The following is a 16,830-nucleotide window of genomic DNA, read 5'->3' as shown; positions in this document are numbered from 1 at the left end:
CCTGCCTCCCCTCCCTGAGCCAGAAATTGTCTATATCTAGTTATTGTAGAAAATGTTTTAAAAATGGAAAAGAGAATTTGTGTGAGGTATAATACTTTTTTCATTAATTTAGTATGTTTTAAATCATGAAACATATTTATTGAATGGAAATACAGCATTGTAACAACATTCAAGTAACTCCAGAAACTCAATTGGGATTATTTCATGGAATATGAATAACTTTTGTCTGAATAGGAATTATGAATTGAATATAGTGATTCTTGGTATGTTTACATCTGTCTTTTTCCTGAGCTTTCCAATCCTCATAACAATTAGTTGAGAGACAGTCCTCAGCCTAACTCATTTAGGAGTTTCCTGATTAATGGAGATTAGAATTCTTGCCAGCCTTGGCTGGTCTTGGAAAAGTTACGCAGGTCAGATCTAGTTAGGATTTGGCTGGAGGATTATGAGGAATGCAGACAATAAAAGAAATGAAATAATTCTGGAAGAAGAACTGACAAAGTTCATGAATGTGTCCACAAAGTCACTAGGTAGAATTATGCTAGGTACAGTATTTTTGTATAAAGAAAGCATTACACCTTGAAGCTTTAAAGCAGCCGCTTCCTTTACAAGGTTCACATGAGGTCTCTGAAGAACGGACGCATGGCTGTTCTGAACTATAGTATTCTGCTATACATGAATATGCTGGCAAACAGTGACATAAAGAATCATTATATCTCACAACAACCTATTTCTCTGAGTTGTGGAGAAAAATAGGAGGGAATGCTACTAAACCGCCTTGCATTTTTGCACGAAAGGCAGACTTTAAAGTTATACTGTATCAGGAAATAGACACACAAGTCTTCTAGAGGATGTAGGTGAGTTTTTTTCTGTTTGTCTGTGTGTGTGAGTGAGGAAAAAAACAGAAGGGAAAAGAAAAAATGCCCAAAATATACTCATGAAAAATAGCTTAGTTTTAAAAGCAGCATTAACTTGATGGAGAAACAGTATTTCTCTGTTAAGAAAGAACTGGTTCCTAAGGAAACATATATAATCAATCCAAGATCATAAATCTGGTGTGGCACTGTCTCTTCATCATAAAAATATAATCTATTTTATTGTGCCCATGTCCATAGTTATGCGTGCAGTGAGAAATTCCAAATATTTTATTTATAATTCAAAATCATATTCACATATTTAAACCAAATTCTCCTCCTATAACTATAGGAATAGGTTTATGGATTTTAAAGCAAAATACGACAATAGTGAAGCAAGTACTTATATGTTATGCCTCACCTGTATCCACAGGTGAGCAATCACAATTCTGAAGTTCCAAAAATATAAGCAACCAAAAACAAACCCCAATCCAAGATAACTGCTGAAGTTTTTCCAGTCCTCAGCAGTAATTCCGATATTTGTTTGGCAAACCTGAAGTGCTTATAAATCACAATCCTTCAGAGAATCTTCACAGGACTTTCGCTCTAACAAGACACTTTGCTTCTGGCAAATTTCTCAAGCCAATCCGTTTCCTTTTATCCCCTAAGGGGGCGTGTTAGTCTCATCAATTAATCATCGGCTCGACGCCTCCTTCCCAATTGAGATTGACGTCTCAATCTCCGTCTATTTCTCACATCAAGCCAGGATCCCTCAAAGTCCCCCTCCTCTCCTGAAACCTCTCGCCCATTTTCCTGATTATCTGCCACCGGCTGCTGCATAATCAGAGAGGGAGACTCTGACAGCTCTAATAAATTAGGTTCGTCTCTCATAGCCAAGTCCACTTCCTCATCCTGGCTACCCTCAAAATCACTCAGCAATGCAGGCTCAAATTTCCCTGCCAGATCCTCTTCACTCGAGCTCATATCTGCCAATGGAACAGATTCAAATCCCGGAGTCACAACACTTATATGTATAGATATACACTCCATCATTTTATATTTTTAGTGTATTGAAACTGCTAGCCTTTTAAAAAAAAATGTCTCAATCATCCAGTAAACATGAAATAACTATTGCCATACTGTATTGTGAACCAGTTGCAATTTCTGAGTAGTCTTCGGGTGCGGTCCCATGTAAAGTGCATTGCAGTAATCCAGACAGTAGATGACTGAAAGGCCAGGAAAAGGTACAATTGACACATAAGACGAATCTATGCGAAGATCCTCCTGGCCATGGCTGCTCATCCAGCAGGAGCTGTGAGTCCAGGAGGAGCAACCCCCCGCCCCCAAATTGTGCATCAGTTTGGGGAAGTGCAACCTTATCTGAATCATTGTTTTGGCCTATATTGAACATATTATTTGACAATATATACCATCTTGGTGTTCTAGAAAGTGGATATTATAAAAAATTTAACTTAGCTTTTATGGTGGTATACTTAAGAATACTAATTAATGTTTGGATTCAATTTATGTTCTAAGCCTATTTGCCTATTACATGCATATATAATTTGGTCCCACCCAGAAATGTAACTATACAGCAAACAAGCTTTCCATAGCAATCTCATGTTAAATTTAAGGGTAAAAGTATTACCGAGTTCACCATACTTTTTTGTTGTATGCTTCTGCTTCCGAAAATGTTGCAAATTTGAGGACCAATATAAAGGGATAAAATTAGTCTAGTCACAAATGAGCATTAAGACTGCCTGACTGAATATACTGACTAAATGAAAATGGCTGAAAATATTGGAAATACTTAAAATCTCTTAAGAACTGATTGTTGTAGACCGAGAACAGAGACATGCCCTTCTCCCTGAAATTTTTGGAAAGAGATCCCCCCCCAAAAAATATCTTTTTTGGAATATATTTCTCCTAGATGTGTAAGTACATATTTTTGCGTGTATATTTTTGTCCCATTCATCTTATCCTGCCTCTATTACATAAAAAAGTACATTAAAATTGAATCAATGCCAGATAATCTCTGTTTGTGATCGCCAAAACATGGGATTTATACCCAGACTGCAATGTATATGGTAAGTGTTGGTTCTGGGAATTTAAGTGGTCCCACTTATTCTTTCTGGTCATTGCTTGTGTGATACCAGAACAGCAGAAATGTCCAGAGGCTGTGAAGAGAATTACTAAGATGAAAAGGAAATTTTTCTGTGACTATTTTTATAGCAAACGTTTGATTTTCACACATAATGACTGGATCCCATCGCATTAAGCCATAATGGGATTTGTTTAGTGGGTATTCTGCACATTATATGAACTCACTCCTGATGGATTGTAAATAGTGTTTAAGGCTTAATATGATAATGGAAATCCATATGGTGTTTGTTTATTCAACAAACTATACTTAACAAATAATGCTTTGGGATGATGTACAAATCCACCTAATATAATAAATTTGATTATTTCCCTGCTCCAGGAAGTTCCAAACCATGGGTTTCACGTTGCAATGAAACTGGAAGCTGTGGACCTCATGGAACCTCGTTTAGTATGTGTGGCCACAGTAACTCGCATAATCCATCGTCTCTTGAGGATACATTTTGATGGCTGGGAGGATGAATATGATCAGTGGGTAGACTGTGAATCTCCTGACCTCTATCCTGTAGGGTGGTGTCAGTTAACAGGTTACCAGCTACAGCCTCCTGCATCACAATGTAAGTTACTGTTGATCTTTTTTAGAACCTTCCATTTCTGATATTTAGCAGATTCCCACATCAACAATTTTGTCTTCATTTTTGAAATTCTGCCAAGTTTCCAACCGCCTTAGTCATCTCAGACATTTGGTTAGTAACTCAGAATTGCCTAATTTAATTTGATCTTCCTTCAAAATGTTCTTATAGCTTCAGATTTATTTTTACATATATTTATAGATGAACCTTTTTTATTAAAATGTGTTACAATATATATTTGCTTATAATAAAGTTTGGATAAATATATAACCTTAGTTGGAAAGATCTTGATTCTACTACGTGGTTCCAAGTTTGCTGTTCCTTCCATTAATTCAGATCTTTTAATTTATTATGTATTACACACTTCTTATCCCATAAATACTCATTTTCTGGGTTATGGTAATTTCGGTTCCCTTAAATCTGTAATGAAATGAGGAAGGAATAAAATGTTGTTAATGATAAAGCCTAAAAGATGGATAGAAAATGTTGGCAAATAATTAAAAGAGAAATTATGTCTTTTTTTTTTCCAGCAGTGTTTAAAAAGGTAATTACTGTTGTGACAATTGAAAATTAACTGGAAGGGAGAACTATGCCCAAGGATATGTATATTACTAGGCATAGCTTCCGGCAAAAATTCTACATAGCTATAGAAAGTTCTCCACCTACTTTGGAGATGTACCACCCATATGGATGTTGCAAAGAGACCATGATGAAGAATGGAATGCTGTTGCTTTTGCTATTTCCAAAATGAGTTTGCCTTCCCCAACTATTGTTGTATTTACTACTATACTTTCTGCTTACAGCTTTGTTATGTACTAGTTGTGTGTAACAAAGCTCCAGTGTTTGATTATGAATACTCTGGTGTTCTACAAAATACACTAATACAGCCATTCCAGGAATAGATTCCTTGCAAAGGATTCTTTTGGAACAAGCTGTGATTTATGTCTGTATCTGAAACACAGTAAACCATGCTCTATTCTGGGGGGAAAAAACCACTTTCAGAAAACAATAAACTGTGTCCAGACTGTCCAGATCTGGAAGAATGTTCTAGTGAACATGGAATGTAATCTGTGATCAGACTACAGAATTTTGTACTTCCCTGCGGTGTAGTATTTATGCTTTTCTTTCAGTTTATTATCTTCCGATTGAATTGAAGTGCATGCATTTTTACTATCTATTCCAGCATTCTGACTTCTGATTGATTTTTGCTCTTCCCTCTTGCACTGCAATTGTGTGTCATAGTATCAGTGTGATCCAATCATAATTGCTCTCTATCACAGGTAGTCCTCGACTTATAACTACAATTGGAATTGGAATCTTGTTCGTTGAAGGAAGCATTTGTTTCAGTGAGATGTCCAACTGACTGCTTTGCTCAACAACTGCACTCCCAGCTCTTCCAGTTACTGTTTCTGAAGCAGACAGAGCGAAAGAGCTGCCTGTCAAAGGAGGGCAGGTAGCTTCCCTCTGTGCACAGAAGGGAACTGGTGTGCCGAATTGGAAAAACAAGCCTGGGATTGTGAAGATCCCTGCTTTGCGTCTCCAGGCCAGCACAAGTGTTTCTCTTCCGGTGTGGAAGGGAATTTGTGTGCTTGGCTGAAGAAACCAGTGTCTACTGCCTATCAAGGATTGTCCCACCATCCTCATGCATGGAGGGGAAGGGAAGTCCTTTGGCAGGTGGCAGCAGCTTGCAACTTTCTCTTCCAGCGTCCCCCTTGACTTTCTGAGGAAGCCAGCAGAGAATATTGCAAGTGGTGATCACATGATTGTAGGGTGTTTGGCAACCATAGTGAACTGCAAATAGGTTGCTGAGCACTCAGATCATAATCATGTGGCCACGAAGGGTGCAAAGTTTCACTGTGACTGGTTGTAAGTCAAGGACTACCTGTATAATCTAAGTAGAAAGGATGTACAATAGATACAATGTAGATATACAATGTACTGGTCACATAAATATACACAATTTAAAAGATTTGTAAATTAACGTATGTATAAAATAAAAATTTTCTGATAGGCTTTAATTTTGCCTGATTAGAAAAGTAACAATAGGTTTTTTTCTCCTGCCCAAACCAATTTTTAATTTTCATCTGAAACATTCCTGTTAACTAGTCAGAATATTAATGTGCATCATTAAAAGCATTAAGAGAAGTTGTTCACACTTAGGCATTAAATTACATTGCATGTAAGTGCTTCCTATAGTATCTTTATTGGCCAGAGCATTTTATCTGTATGGAAATCTGTTTTCTAACTATTTTGAAATATGCTGTAAAGTTATGTTAAAGCAGTATCTTCTTTTAAATTTCAGCTTCGAGAGATAGCCAATCAAGTTCATCAAAACAGAAGAAAAAGTCTAAATCACAGCAGTACAAAGGACACAAGAAAAGTGGGTAACAGAACTGATTATTTTTTTACTCTACATTAAAAATCTGTCACTTTCTCTCAGGACATTTTTGTGTGTAAATGCTGTTTGGGGGAAATAGCTTTCAAATGTAGATATGCACTATGACATAAAGGAAACTGCAATAAGATACATTATTTTTATACTGTGACAGTTTCTTTTCATTTCTTCTGATCAGATCTGAAATAAAAGTAAGATGTATTAAATACATCATTGAGCAAGCTTTTTCATAAAATTATTGTAGTCTCTTCAACTTCACACAAAGCCTGCTTAAGGCCAAAAAAAGAACATTTTTAAATAAAAAGATGGGCAAGTTGTGTGGAGTGACAGTCGAATGTATATACTTTTTGTTGAAGAAAAATTTCTCTTAAAGATGAGATTTATGCCAATATTTCTTTGCCTGCATTGACATTAACTTTGATATTCTTTCTGTATTGTTTCATTTGGTCTTCATACTGGTATCTCATCCTTAAAAAATGAGCATTTTTGGTGGCATTTTATAAAGCCAGCAAGATTAATGTATGAAGCTAAATTCTAACAAACATTGAAAAGACTTCTGTCATAGGTAACTGCTACAGTATGAAGTTATATGAGTTTTAATTTAAAACTACATTTTGAATAGAAATGCACATATAAAGTTTATTTTTTTCTTAATGGCTTGATCCTCATGATATTTTATATTTTAATTTCAATCTGAGTAGCCTTCACTGAATTGGATTAGTATTGTAGAGTTCCTTTTGTCTAGTGGTTAAGGCACCAGGCTAGAAAGCAGGAGACTGAATTCTAGTCTGGCATTAGCTACGAAAGCCAGCTACTTAACCTTGGGCCAGTCACTTTCTCAGCCCAACTCACCTCAACTTGTTGTAAGGAAAATATGAAGAAGGTATGTTGAATGTTTACTGCCTTGACTTACTTGTAAATATAATAAGGCTGGATTACAAAATAAATAATTAAATTCTTGTGGTGGCAACCTTGTGCATGTTTACCTCTGAAAATAAATCTACCTTCATTTTCAGATGGCATCCAGAAAAAAGCAAGTTTTTTGGTCACGTTTGTGATACTTCACAAACATCAAAATAGAATAAGTTCCTTCTTCCTAATTCATAATGTGAAACTACTTATTCTGTTTTGGACATCATGAGTATCTTTTCAGTAAACCAAGAGGAGAGAGGGGAAAATTGAATGGTATCATTTCTAGGTTCTATAACTGCTATATGGCAAACTGAGTGTTAACTGTGCAAACTAGGTCAAGGGGACTTAATTTTGGAATAAATGTGATTGAGAGTGCACTGCACAAAAAATTGATTACAAAGTAGAATGATCTTTATTCATTTATTAGCATTTATTAAGAAGCTGCATTTAAATTCACAGTTTTGAGGAAGTTCCAAATGATTTTATAATAAATTTAAATTTCTGTACATGTAAGCATTAAATATGCTGTGACTCAAACTGAAACATTTATAAATGTTTCCAATAATAATTATAAAAATATATTTCAAGAGCATGTTGAAAACTGCCTTGATCATACATTCCCAATCTGATGTCATCCAGTTGTGTTAGGAGTACAGTTTTCAAAAATTTTGCCCATTATTGGAATTTTGAGAATTGCAATACCATCACATTTGGAAGGCACCAGATAGGGGGGAATATTTTGGGTTCTTAAAAGTAAAATTAATTAAAACCAAAAAAATTAAGTCCTGCTACTAACTGGCAGATATATTTTCTGTCATTTAAGATGGAAGATTATAACCCTAACTCCTTTATTATTGTTTTCTAACTTGATGATCCTCACAATATTTAAGTCTGACATATAAGTTGTTCATCATTTGTTCACTACAGTTTTTAGTAAATGTTTACAGAGTGTGAACTTTATTTCAAAGTAATCATATCAAAGAGCCAAAACAATAAAATCATATTGTGACTCAGATTTATAAGCATGAGGGCCTCCTTCCAGTACTTTTTTAATGGATAAAGCTGAGATACGAACGCATACTCTCTCAGTGAGATACTGTTTAACTGGGATACCAGTGGTGTGACATGTAATTTTCAGTGGCAGGCAGACAGGCATTCCCTCAAAATTTTACTGTCATGTAAAGCAGTGCTAAACCTATGGATAATTCTCATATTGGCATGAACGTTGATCCATATCAGACAACAATTTTGCATGGTATTGATTTTAGGGTAGCAAAATTTTAGATATTCCAGTTGTGCTATGGTAGAAGTTGGTTTAAAAAATAGATCTTTGTCACTGGTATGGTCAGTAAAAAGCATATAGTAAGTAACAAGTAAAACTTTTAATTATAAGCTGGCTAATTAAAATATCTTCTGAAACTTTTACATTTATTACTAGAATGTGTTCATCACCAAAGCAACCAAACCATTTTTTCTTTGGAGATATTACTGATGAATAATATTTATCCATAAGTGCACTTGAAGAATAAATCTTAAAAACTTATCAAATGTAGTAATAATTACATTCAGGGTTTAGCATCAAATGGTTTTAAGCTGGAATTCATAACTGATTTTTTTAAACCAAGCAGTGTAAGAAGGAATGATATCGCTCAAGCATGCTAACCATGCCTTTTTCTTTGTACTAAGGATAATTTGGGGTGGTAGTGGTTGATGAAGCCTCCCCCCCCTTATAATCAAAGGTTATAAGCTCTGCGATCAGAATATTGTTCCCAGACAACCCAAACACCTTTGAGATTAGAAATTAAAAGCTAATTGAATTCAGAGGATAAGTGAGCAAGTAATTTCTGTGAAGCCAACTTTTGCAAAAAAATACTGGGGGGGAAATGGTGCTTGACTATTATCATTTAGCACTACAGCACTTCTAACAGTCTGAGAAGTACTGACAGTCCCATTCCAGTTCAACAGAGAATGCTTTCTCCCTCAAGAGAAAAAAATGTTTATCACTTTTGTTGAAATCTTGTACATCCGGACTTTGGAATCTAAAAACTAAAATTCAAGATATCTGTATGTTTTAGCTCTTCATGGCATGAAGCCAGTTTGAATTAAAGTAGAAATGAGTAAGAGAGACACTCTCAATTTTAATTTCGCTACCAAATACATATCTTAATACTTTTCTTACCCTTCTATAATCCCAGTTACTTAGATAATTATTCTCTATAGTGATGAATTTTTCTAGACTGCCTCAAAAAAGACTATGAACAGATACAATCATACAATTGTATGTGAAACTTGATTAAGACTTTAATTATTGCTCATTTTACACATCACTTAATTGATACAGCAATTTTTATTATAACACTAGTTCCTTGTTTATATTATTCTGAAAGCATTTAAAAGAGACAAGAATATGATGTCTTTATATCTGGAGTTATACTTGGTTTGTCAATTTTAACTCATCAGTGTTAAATCAGAGATATAGGTCAGTGTTTCTCAACCTTGACAACTTTAATATGAGTGGACTTCAACATGTTGGGTGGGGAATGCTGGGAGTTGAAGTTCACTCATCTTAAAGTTGCCACAATTGAGAAATATTGGTATAAGTGATTAAGAGAATTGAATAGTTTTTTGTTAGAGATGTAAGTTAAGGGGAAAACATAACACACTGCAATAAAAGGATGCCTCATAAAATCTTTTGATTTTGCCACAAATCACCAGAGTTAACATTTAAGTGAATCCCCTTGGCTTTCATTGATGGAGATTACGACCTACACAGTCAGAGAAGCACCAAGTGGAGACTATTCTCAGTGAGTGCTTAGTTTTGCATTACCTTAATGCACTGGTATAAGTGTTTTACTTTAGTTTGACTTGATGTTTAGAGAGGAAGATACCAGTTGGAAAGAAGCCTGTCAGTTTGTCGAGCGGCCTCATGACAGGTGGGGTATGGAGGAGCTTCTCTGGTGATGAAGAGTTGACTCCTCAGTATCGAACCCTTCCAGCACAGACATCCCTGGAGGCCTGCCAGCCTCCCCGGACTAGCAGAGAGTTCAATCCCTGCCTCAAAACAGGTAATTGGTCATGTAAAAAAAAAAAAAAAAGAAACCTCATGATATGAGAAGAAAGTTGACTGAGGACCAAGCATGGTCAGGCATGTAACATGCTGGCTCATTGCCACCCTCACTTTTCATTTAAAAATGGCAAGAACATTCATATCAGCCCATGAGCCCATCTCATTTAATTAATCATAAGTGTTAAGTCCCTGATTTCTATATAGCCAAAGAATTCACCAAATTCCTTCCCAAAGCAAAGAGAAAGTAGAAATAGAGTGAATGTATTGAGGCAAGAGGGTTAAGTGCTAACAGCTGTTAGTATTGACCTTTTACAGGCTGGGCATGATATGTGAAGAACATAGTGAACTTCTGTGAGGAAACTGTTTTTATTGTTGGAGGGTATTTTTAAAAGATTAATGTGATTCACTTTTTAAAAAACTGCAGTCATATTTTAAGGGTCCCAAAATTGACTGGAAAATGAGAAACACCTTTCTCTATAAATATTTGACCATTTAGACCAGGGGTCCCCAAACTTAGCAACTTTAAGACTTGAGGACTTCAACACTCAGAATTCTCCACCTAGCTGGCTGGAGAATTCTGGGAGTTGAAGTCCACAAGTCTTAAAGTTGCCAAGTTTGGAGACCACTGATTTAGACAAATAAGAGAAAAATGGTGTATTAGTATGACTTGAGGCTCATTTAAGGTTCAGATAAAGGTGCATTAGGGCTGACACAAATGTCAGTCTGTGCTGAAAGTGGTTAGCTAATAAAAACAATTTTGGGAGTCTCTGTTGTTTCAGTTTTTGTCAGTGAAGAATATCGTTCTTAATTTTTTTTTCACTCTTGTTGGAATGGGTAACACTACACGAGGAAAGGATATGCTTTAATTTTTAATTTTTAAACAAACCAATTTCTATGTTACTGTAATAAAGATATGTAGTTGAAAAGGCTGAGCGTTCCACAAGATGCAGAATCATGGCTAGATCATAGATTTCATTCTACATATAATCTTATTCATATCTGAAGTGAAACATACAACATTTGATGTTATGTTCTGTTCCAGTGTAAGAAATCCTGCTATCTTCTACTCACTTGGCAGGACCTAGACACTTCTATGTAACATGTTCCAGTGAATAGATAGGTGCATGTCCCAAGTAACAAAGACCTCTGCATAGCCTATTATTTGCATGACATGAATCAAGTTTTGTCTGCTGTCTGGAAGTAGCCACCTTGATACACAGCAGGGAAAGCCTGTTTTGTACTTGGTTGTATTAGTTTCTGGGATGAAACAGAAGAACTTGGGTGTGTTTTCTTTGAGATGTATCTGATTTATCCATGTGATTTCGCATTACATCCCTATCTAATTATTTTCGTTTACTTGGCTAATGCTAACTATTAAAGCATTTTATAATTACTAATGAAATGAAATGTTCAACGTTTGGTCAAAAGCTTTATTTTCATGAATGCTACACTTCATGTTTTCTTCAAAACAATCAGGGAACTAAGTCCTGCACATTATACATCCCCATCTCCCATTACATTTCTGTAATGCATTGAACCAAGCACTACACTTCGCTACTTCAAACGCTAATATTATCTGGAATAAGTATGTTTCTAATTATGATTGTATTTGAAATGTTAATGTTAAATTTGTTGTATTTCAGCACAACATAGTTTTCAGGCATTTTTTTCATGGGGAGGTATGTTGGAGGATGAGATGTCATCAAGCTAATCTTTTAATGCATTATTATCTTAATATGATTTATTTTGGACATTTGATAGTAATGCCTTCCACCACATTTTCAAGATAGCAAAGGTTAGAGATAAGAGATTACTACAGAAGCTCATAGAATTTATAAACACCAGAAAGAAATATATTGCTTTGTAAAAGGAAGAAGGTACTATAGGCCCATCTTAGGCATGAAAGGCAGTTGTTGAGTTTGGGCCACTCAGCCCAACTTACCTCACAGGGTTGTTATTGTAAGAAAAATAGGAGGAGGAAGGAATATTGGGTATGCTTGCCACCTTGAGTTGTTTTTTTTAAATAAATAAAGGCAAGATAAAAATAAAGAAATGAAATAAAATAAAAATATAATATCTTCAGTCAGGGTTACATACAGAGTTCCTCATACATATACAAGAATCCTGCCTTGGTTTTGATTTTTCAGTGCACATTTATCTATTTTCGGGTAAATCATTTATTAATCATTCTAAGGAGTCTTAATCCTATGAATTAACTATGCTGGTAGACCAGAAGCAGCTATTTGGTAGGATGAAATCTACAGTTTTTGACAATTATTTAGTGTTGGGTTGTCACAATTTATTGTCTTTGAAACTGTAGTGCTCATCTCTTATTGATCATCATATTGGCTGGGCCTAGCTTTGTTAATCAATTTCATCTGAAGAGCTGCACACTGGCCATGCTCACCTTAAGAAAATTATTTGAACTATGAGTTTCTAAAAATATTAATTTTCTGGATCTTTATCTGAGGGATAGTATCAGTAGGTAGTTTCTAGCAGATTATTTTGAAAGAAAGTTACATATGTCTGTTTATTTTGACTATTTTCATTTTAAAATGTAATATTTTAGAAATACAAAATGTAAGACCTATTGAATCCTTAAAAATGTTTGTATATGAAATTCTGAGTACTTCAAAGGATGGATCAGGCTTTAATGGTAAAATATTGAATTTGTTAAAAAAATCTCCCAGAATATGGACAACTATAGTTTTTCTAAAAAACATACGACTGTTAGCGGTTGTTCTTCCAAAGAGGAAAGACCCTTGATATCTGTCAGGTGGGCTTGTTCCTTTCATCTGTGCCTGCCAGATTGATTAACTAATTTAATTATTTTCTATATATTTCAGGACACCTAAGGTGGCACTTGTAGGCTTCCCAGCTGGTTTCCCATCCAAGTAGTTTCCCAACTCAGATTTTTGAAACAAAACAAATCATTTATTACGTATCTTCAGATAATGCCCTAAAAGTGCATTGTAATAGATTTTAAGTATGCAAGCCTAATGAAAAAGAAAAACCAGAGCTTCCCTTGCCCATCCTTAGTTCCGAAACAATTTTCCACAGTGAGTCTAATAAACTTGAGTAAAGTTACTCTAGAATAAGCATAATAAGCATAAATGAAATGAATTAAATAATTTGATTAGGATTGAAATGGGAATAAGAACATTATCATGAGCCACAGTTTTCATTATTGTGAATAATATTGTAATTAATTTCTGTAAAAGTCTGTAAACTATTTTATCTCCTTGAGAAAATTGCTTATTCATGTTCCTAATTTCATAGTATTGTGTGGACATTTGGAACATATGGAAATTTTGCAACTTGAAATGGAAAAATAGCAAATGGCAATAGACATGGATTAATGAACAAAATGAAAGAAAAATAGTTATCTTTCTATGAAAGGAAGAGAAAGAGAAGGATGTAATAGATATGAAAGAAAGTGGTGTAATTTTGGGCAAAATTGATTAGGTAAGGACAGAGAACTGAAATCTGTGTTTAGTTTATTGTCATTGCACCTCATACAACGAAATCAAACACCATCTTCAGTGCACATCATGACCATGAAAATGAACACAAACACATATCCTTCACACTCCACACATTGAACCGAAAACCCCAACACCGCACCAACACTGCACTATACAGCAAAATTCAAAAGAGATACTGCCTGGGATAGAAGCTGTTTTTCAGCCTATTTGTCCTTGTTTTTATTATTCTGTACCATCTGCCAGATGGTAATAGTTCAAAAAAAAGGGTTCCCAGGATGAGATGGATCTTTGAGGATGTTTTGAACTTTCTTAAGACAGCAGGAGCTATAAAGCTCTTCCAAAGAGGGGAGAGGGCAACCTTTGGAGCGCTTTCCTATCTGCCACTGTGCCATTGACAAACCATACAGAGTAAGTTAAGATAACTCTCTATGGTGGAAGGTCACTAGCAGTTTTTTATTTAGTTGTTTTCTGAGAAGTCTCAGGTAGTATAATCTCTGCTGGGCCCTTTTGACCAGGGCTGCAATTTGAGCACCCCAGGTCAGGTCCTCTTTTATGGTAACACCCGACACTTAAAACTGGCCATTTGCTCCACTTGGTCTCCATTGATAAGCAAGGGCTGGATGTCTGATCTGTTCCTTCTATAATCCACTATAAGCTCCTTGGTGTTGAGGACCAAGTTATTGTCTCCATACCACAAAAGCAATCGGTCCACCTCATCTTGGTAGGCAGACTCATCCCTCCCCGGAAATAAGTCCCACCACTGTTGTATCATCTGCAAATTTAGCAATAATATTACTAGCGTGAGTGGGAATGCAGTCATGCACATAAAGAGTATAGAGTAAGGGAATCAACACACAACCCTGTGGCGTACCAGTGTTAAGAATAAGGGCTGAAGAGGTATGATTACCTAATCTGACCCTCTGTTAGCGGCCAGATAGGAAATCCATAATCCAAAGGCAGATTGAATTAGAAAGCCCAAGGTCCAGAAGTTTAGACTCTAGTCTATGTGGAAGAATTGTGTTAAACGCAGAACTAAAATGTACAAAAAGCATCCTGACATAGCCCCCCTGATGTTCTAGATGAGTCAGAGCAGTGTGAAGAGTGATGGCTGTAGCGTCCTCTGTAGATCTATTTCTTCCGTATGCAAGCTGGTGTTTATCAAATGTATGCGGAAGACCAGAAATGATGTACTGGCAGATGAATTTTTCAAAGCGCTTCATGATGATAGGAGTGAGTGCTACTGGTCTGTAATCATTGAGGCTATTGATAGGGAACTTCTTTGGCAGCGGAACAATGGTGGAAGCCTTCAAACAAGATGGAATAGTGGACTGGAATAAAGACCGATTGAAGATCCTGGTTAAAGATTCCAGCCAACTGATCAGCACAGTCTTTAAGCACTCGGCCAGAGATACCATCAGGACCAGCAGCCTTTCTAGGGTCCACAGCCCTCAGAATGCTCCTCACCTGTTCCTCCACAATGAGGTGGGGGGTACAGTTGGCTGGTAGTTGTATTTTATCTGTCTCTGATGTCTCCACTTCAAAGCAAGCAAAGAAATTATTCTGTTCCTCTGCCAATGAAGCATCCCCTTCAGCAGGCATGACATTGGTCAATTGATGGTAATTTGTTGAATCCCTTGCCACACCTACCTCATGTTATTGCTATAAAAATTATCCTCAATTTTCCTCTTATAATCAGTCTTGGCCTTCTGAATACCAGATTAGCATTTAATTATGAATAAAAGGTCTATACTGTTATAACATATGTATGTAGTGTGTGTGTGTGTGTGTGTGTGTACATATACTGTGTTTCTCATATAATAAGGCTGGGTCTTATTTTTTTTTTGAGCCCCGAAAAAATGACTAGGCCGTCTTTTCGGGGGTGACTTAATTCCCCCCCTTGCATCTTCGGGTGGGCGGCGACGGCTTGGATGTTGACCTCGACATTGGTGGGGCACTTCGTATCGGGGTCAACGCAGGCAGCACCATATCTGGGTGTGCAACAAAAGTACTTCCTAACGGCAAGCCCCCCCACCATTCCCCCCCATTTTGCATGTTTTAATATAGGCTTAATTTGGGGGAGGGGCTTAATTTCATTTCATGCCTATAAAACATGCTGGGACTTCCTATTGGGGGAGGCCGTATTGTTGGAGAAATGGTACACACGCACACACACACACACACACACACACACACACATGAATTGATATAAATGTGGTTGTGCAGTAAGAAAATTACTGAAGGAAACAAAGTTGATTGGATGCAGGCAGGCTATTATTTGTTTAGAATCATTGGAACAAATTAGAGTGAAAGTGTATGGAATGAAGAGATAATATTGTTATGGAAGTAATCAAAAAGGGGCAAGCAAGGTTACTCCAGTAAATTACATACACACAATTTAGAAAGTGCAGTGGGGCTTTAGGCTAGCTAGGTAGAGGGTTTGAAGATGGGATTTTTGCTCTTCAGTAGGCCTTTAAAAATGTGGCAAAGCTTTTTTTCATGTTTGTTGATTTAGAGAAAGTGTACAGTAAAGTGAATAGGCTTGAATTATGTTTTGTGCAAATAACGAACTGAAGTTGACTATTGAATGTGATGAGTTTTATTGTTACAGAAGTCATGCATGTATAACTTGAATAATCAGTGTACTTAGTGAACAGTTAAGTATAAGATGATTTATATGTGATGCCTTTTAAGTTGTTTAATATATTTGTATACAAATATGCAAGGGATCTTGGCAATATTAGAGAATTATTGGTTGAGGATGCAAAAGTATCTATGTCATACAGAAAATAGTCATTAAGAACCCAAATGCATTGTATGATGTATTGGGGAGTATAAATCTGATAATGTATCAAAGCCTATATTAATAATTGACAAAGAAATTGAATGAACAATTGTAAGACATTCCACTGTGAGAAAGAAACCAAGAGCAGGTAAATTAATTCATTAGTGCTTCATGCTTATTTTTTTAGCTTTTTATTTTTACTTTACTGCATAATATTGCTTTCCTCAAAAAGTTGTGAGGTGAGTATCTATGCATGTATTAATATGTTATGAGAAACTCTGAACACAAAGGATTAAAAAATTAGTAGTGCATAGTTAAAGAAAATGATTTCATTGAGGTAAAGTTGTCATTGAATACCTTTGGTCTTTGTTCCCTGAATCTTCACAAGTTGGTTGTAGTACTGTTGAAACATTGCTGACTTAATTCTGTCTATAATTCAAACAAATGTGATAAAGCTTTCTTGAAATATGTCACACATATAAACAATATTGAAAGGTTCTTTAAATATTGTATGTGCTTCTTTTAAATCCTACCCTCAGATCACATTATGAAGAGATAACCAGTCTGTTGATCCAGATTTGGGTTTAGCAAAGCTCCACTGGC

The 16,830-nt window shown here is 35.9% G+C and overlaps 1 protein-coding gene across 5 annotated transcripts in view; it reads left to right on the top strand.

The window, feature by feature from the left end:
- MBTD1 (mbt domain containing 1) overlaps positions 1 to 16,830 on the top strand; it is a 51,398-nt gene that overhangs the window by 28,970 nt on the left and 5,598 nt on the right. For 4 of the 5 annotated variants that reach the window (XM_026667361.2, XM_026667362.2, XM_087955902.1 and 1 more), the window contains exons 14-15: positions 3,337 to 3,571; positions 5,889 to 5,966. In XM_026667361.2, the coding sequence (XP_026523146.1) occupies positions 3,337 to 3,571; positions 5,889 to 5,966 (313 nt within the window). Of the gene's footprint in view, positions 1 to 3,336; positions 3,572 to 5,888; positions 5,967 to 9,769; positions 9,959 to 16,830 lie in introns of all 5 variants that reach the window. The other variant, XM_087955903.1, reaches the window with a different exon arrangement.

This window comes from Notechis scutatus, chromosome 2 (assembly GCF_049901735.1).
Source record: "Notechis scutatus isolate UNSWTSFEM ecotype Mainland chromosome 2, rNotScu1.2, whole genome shotgun sequence".
Taxonomy (NCBI): Eukaryota; Metazoa; Chordata; class Lepidosauria; order Squamata; family Elapidae; genus Notechis; species Notechis scutatus.
This window is presented reverse-complemented; position numbering and strand designations above follow the sequence as displayed.